The 4,807-nt window shown below is 38.6% G+C and overlaps 1 protein-coding gene across 3 annotated transcripts; it reads right to left on the bottom strand.

Moving 5' to 3' along the window:
• Window positions 1–1,209: 1,209 nt before the first annotated feature.
• Window positions 1,210–3,233, bottom strand: LOC106313739. 3 transcript variants are annotated; one of them, XM_013751637.1, is made up of 2 exons: window positions 1,569–3,233; window positions 1,210–1,440 (listed from the first exon to the last, which is right to left on the bottom strand). In XM_013751637.1, the coding sequence occupies exon 1, from the start codon at window positions 3,023–3,025 to the stop codon at window positions 2,567–2,569; it is 459 nt and encodes a 152-aa protein (XP_013607091.1). In that variant the 5' UTR covers window positions 3,026–3,233; the 3' UTR covers window positions 1,210–1,440; window positions 1,569–2,566. The 3 variants fall into 3 exon arrangements, with proteins under 3 accessions (XP_013607091.1, XP_013607092.1, XP_013607093.1); XM_013751638.1 differs by having other exon boundaries at window positions 1,210–1,717; window positions 2,115–3,233; XM_013751639.1 differs by having other exon boundaries at window positions 2,115–3,233.
• Between the last annotated feature and the right edge of the window lie 1,574 nt (window positions 3,234–4,807).

The following is a 4,807-nucleotide window of genomic DNA, read 5'->3' as shown; positions in this document are numbered from 1 at the left end:
AATTCATGGGTTAGGGAGATTAAGGGTGATTAGGTTAGAGCTAGGATGTTTTAGTGTAGATCATTCATATTTCCTTGCTAGCAGAGTGAACCTAATGCATCTTCTGAGTTGGCCACTCAGTTGTTGATCCTTAGGCATTTCTCACCCGAAAGGTGTTCGAGGAAATGCCCGAGACAACTCTTCTAAGCTTTTAGCATACTTTGCTAAAGACATTTGTTGTTAGAGGTGCTAAGGTAGCCATTGGACTTGCTAGTTATGATTGCTTTCATATTATTCAACCAAAGACATTTGATGTTTGAATTGTGTTAGTAAATGAACATTCATCTAGACATAGAGTTTGTTTAGGATTGTGTCTAAGCTTAAGGTTGATAGTTTGATTGATCGTTTGCCATCCTTAGTTCGAAACTTGATCACCCGAGGTCTAATTCCTATATCCATGAGTTCTCTTTTCTCATAGTTAAGAAAGTATCATTTAGTTATTCCTTTTAGTTAGTTATAGTTTAAAAACTCTTTTAAAAACCATTGGTTGCACTTAGATTAAGTGATTACTTGCATTCTTGATGCTTTCATATCTCTCAGAACTGGTTCGAAAAATCATTTATACTGCAACATTTGTCTTATGAGCCTTGAAAACTCCTAACATCACTTAACCTTTTCTAGGCCCAAAACCAGCTTTAAATATATAGATATAACATAAAACATTTTTTTGATAAAAAAAAAACAGTATTCCCAACTGGACTTGAACTAAGAACACAACAATATCCACCACTGCACTTAACCACTTTGTATATCATTTTAGTGGACATTAACAACATATTGTATTTTGTGTAAATACCGTTTGGATTAAGCAGATTTTTAACAACTGTATAACCAAGAACCAACAAAGAGCGTCAGATCACTGCTAAATGTACTTGGTTATATGTTCATTATTCATAAGAATCATATGTTTGAAAACAAAAAAAAAAAATCACAAGAATCATATTGTTTTTTTGTAAAGTTTGGAAATAGACATTTGAGAACTTCAGATCAAATCACGGATATAATAAAATCAAACAAAACTAGTTTTTACAAGTAACTGGAATGGAGGGTTTGATCAGATATTCACTAATATGTGATATTTTCAGTGTTTAGATATCGTATACTGTGTATCCTGAGTGTTTAAAAGAGCTAAAGACTGATTCACAGACCCCCAAAAATGAAACGATGCAATTCAACTACATAAGCAATTTTAACAACTTAATTTTTTTTTCTTCTAATTATAGAGAATAAAACTAATTTTAACAAGTTAATTCCAGATACTTGCATATGCATGTATGTGTATATCCAGCTGGTAAGAGATTCCTCTATCTATTCTCAACAAATGTGGGCCAGGGCCACAGGCCCACAATGCTTTAGATATGTCCGCATTTCCAATTTTGCAGGCTGTCTCTATTCCGTGCTCTGCTCCGAACATAAATTTCATAAATTAAGGAGACAAATATTAGTGTTTCAAAAAAAAAAAAAAAAAAAGGAGACAAATATTAGATGAACCGAAAAAAACAAGTAACATAAAGAGTTAAAGAACTCACCAATCTGTTGAGAAATGTACATACGCAATTCAAAAGGTTTTCCACCATTTCTTTATATATTACACAGCAAGCTACATTCTTTTTTGAGTGATCAAGATGATTCATAACGACCTTTACAATACACTAAGGCACAATTCATACCCACCAAGCTGCAATGGATAGAACCAAAACACATCGCTTTTTAAGACGAAGGGGGACTAAAGCATGAAACGAATGTGAATCCATGTTCTGGGTCTTCCAAATCTTCACACAAGAGAAGATTCATCACCCACACACGAACTTATAGAATTCGAGGATCATCAAACACAAACTCAATTCCACAAACAAACTTTTTACCAGGATTTGAAAATAATAAGCAAAGGAGAAGGACATTATCGGATACCCAAAGGTACAATTTTGAAATGCATCAGAGTCCTTGCAGTCCAACAAAAATTCTAGATTAAATGACATCATTATCAGATTTAACTCTAGAATCTAACTTTACAAACGACATCAGTTTTATTCAAATCCCTAACAGAAAAGCTGATAAAAGTAATCAAACTGTACCCGATTCTTAGCTCCCAGGGACTGATCTTCGCTTCATCTAATTCTTAGGTAATTTCCCGGAGATTCACATTGTCCAAAAAAACTCGGATCTACGATTTCATCAGAGAAGATTCATCCAAGGGTTTCACTAATCGAAAAATCTACAAATTTTCATCTCTTTTTCGACATGGAAAAAATCATTAGTAACATTCACAGTAACATATATGATTAGAATTAATGCATAATGGAATGGATTCAAAAATTTCAAAAAAATAGTTTTTCAAACCGTTGAGAATTAATGCATAACCAGATTTACAAAAAGACAGTACATCTAATCCCGACCAGAACAAGAATCCTAACATTTCCGAGTCAATTCGAACGAAGACAGAGACAAGAGGAATGTTTCGGTGCTAACAACCGTCTTGATTTTCGGTGGACGCACCAATCTCCTTGATCCACGTGGATTTGCGCCATCACAATTTAAGGAATCGGGCAAGCTGTGAAGGGTTGACGATACCGGGCAAGTGGGTTCCATCTGCCCGGAGGATATTAGCGACTTCCTCATATCTCCTCCGCTTATGATCACTCGGCTCGATATCATGGCTCGGCTTAGTCTGTCTCGACTCGGTAGATTGGGCCGGAAATGGGCCGGCTTGGGCTCGAGCCGGATTCCACTGCTCTCCGAAGAGTGTGCCTTTGTTGAGAAACTCGTGAGCCAAATAACCGGCGAGGAGCTGGTTCGAACTGGCCGGCTCGGCTACGACAGCGGCGACAGTTGTCGGAGCGACGGATTCAGTTTTCTTAAGGATAGATTTAATCGGCGGCGGTGGCGGATTTGTCACGGCGGGTTTACCGGCGACGACGCCGGAGATAACTCGTTTGTCTGATGTCAGCACACGGCGTGGGGGAAGACGCATCGTTTTGGTATTCATGGCGGTTTTCTATTGGATGCATGCCACGTCAGCAATATGTAATTTTGGGGGAAAATTACTGCGGTTGAACAGTAATTTTGAAGTAACCGGATAAGAAAATAATCTAACCAGAGAAGAATTTTATATTTATCTTTTTTATTTAATAAATAATAAATGAGAACTGGGAGAGAGAGAGAATCAGCGATGAGGAAGAAAGAAAGAGAATAAGAATGGCAGGACAAAAGATCTGAGTAGGGGAGACAATATATAGAGATAGGAGGCATAAACTACCCCTTTAGGTTCAATAAAATTACATATATGCCATTTTGGTTAATGACTTTGATACCTTTCCTCTTCTAATTTGGGTTACCAATGGAACAAGTAACGCAAACATTAATTTTGGGTAGAAAAAAAGGAATCTCCTCTTTTGGATTTTTATCTATTTAAACTCATGCATTTTGATCTGTTTGACCATTGATTTAGTTCATTTCAAGATAACCATTTCTCTCTACTTGGAGACGATTTCCGGCAAGGTCTATGACCGTTAGTTGCCTTTTTTAATCTTTCAAATCTTTCTCTTGTCTTTAGTGAAACCATTTATCAGTCCTTTTGTCACAGTGTTTTATTTTGGAAATTATATTTTATTTCCTTTTCTTCTCAGCTCCATCTCACCTCTTTCCTTCTCTGGTCTAGAGTTTTATTTCCTGTTTCCCCTTTCTTCTCAAAATTCTCTGTTTCTTTCCTAAACTAATAATTTCTCAGAAATTCGTGGCCGAATTTTGCCTTATTAATGGCAAATTTGCTTCAATCACGGTAGATCTACTGCCAAAGAATTTTTTCCTCCACCACGGCTCTACCCTGAATTCATCTCCGACGACTGCGAACATGGCTGACCTCCTCCACAAAGCGATAAGAGCTATGTCCATTGGTGATGATGAAGAGCCCCTTACCCTACCTGATGAACCCCGTTTCCGTGTTATTGATGAGAATGAAACTAGTATCCTTGGCCGCTTGCTGAACCCCGAATGTCAGTCCATGGCTCGAATGATAGACTATATGCCTACAGCGTGGCGTGTTTACGGTCGTGTTCGAGGGATTGCTCTCTCGAAAGACAGGTTCCAGTTTGTTTTCCAGCGAGAGGAAGATCTACAGACGGTCCTCAAAGATAGACCCTGGTCTTATAATCATTGGGCTATGGCTTTGGAGAGATGGACAGCTAACCCTCCTGATGACTTCCTCAAAACGATGGATCTGTGGATTCGGATTAGGCATATCCCAGTGGAGTTCTTCACTACTGATACTATGTACCGCCTGGCGTCAGAGGTTGGAAAAGTTGATGTTATTGCTTACGATCCTAAGGTTTCCCAGACTAAGGACTACATCAGAGCCAAAGTTTGCTTCAACCTGGATAACCCGGCCAAGGCATTCAGAAGATTGAACCTCAAGTCTGGTGGGACGGTGAACATTGAATTTGAATATGAAAAGATTCATAAGAGATGTTTTCACTGTCTGCGCCTTACCCATGAAAAGATCAGATGCCCACTTTTGCGTAGAGGTGGTGTGAAGGAGAAACAAGTATCTAATGACCGAGAGGCATTGCCTGAGCCTCGTCCTAATCTTCCCATTGTGAGAGCTTCACTACTGGATGAGGGCCCGCCTGGTTTTCCTCCCATGTTTCCGGAGCTTTCAAAGCAAGACCAAAAAATGGCTATGTTGTATATCTCACATGCTGATGAGACAGAACGCAGAGCTAGAATCGAAAGAGTCAAGCAAGGTATTGCTGATAGTGCTGCTGAAGCTTCG

The sequence above is a fragment of the Brassica oleracea genome, chromosome C9 (genome assembly GCF_000695525.1).
Source record: "Brassica oleracea var. oleracea cultivar TO1000 chromosome C9, BOL, whole genome shotgun sequence".
Taxonomy (NCBI): Eukaryota; Viridiplantae; Streptophyta; class Magnoliopsida; order Brassicales; family Brassicaceae; genus Brassica; species Brassica oleracea.
This window is presented reverse-complemented; position numbering and strand designations above follow the sequence as displayed.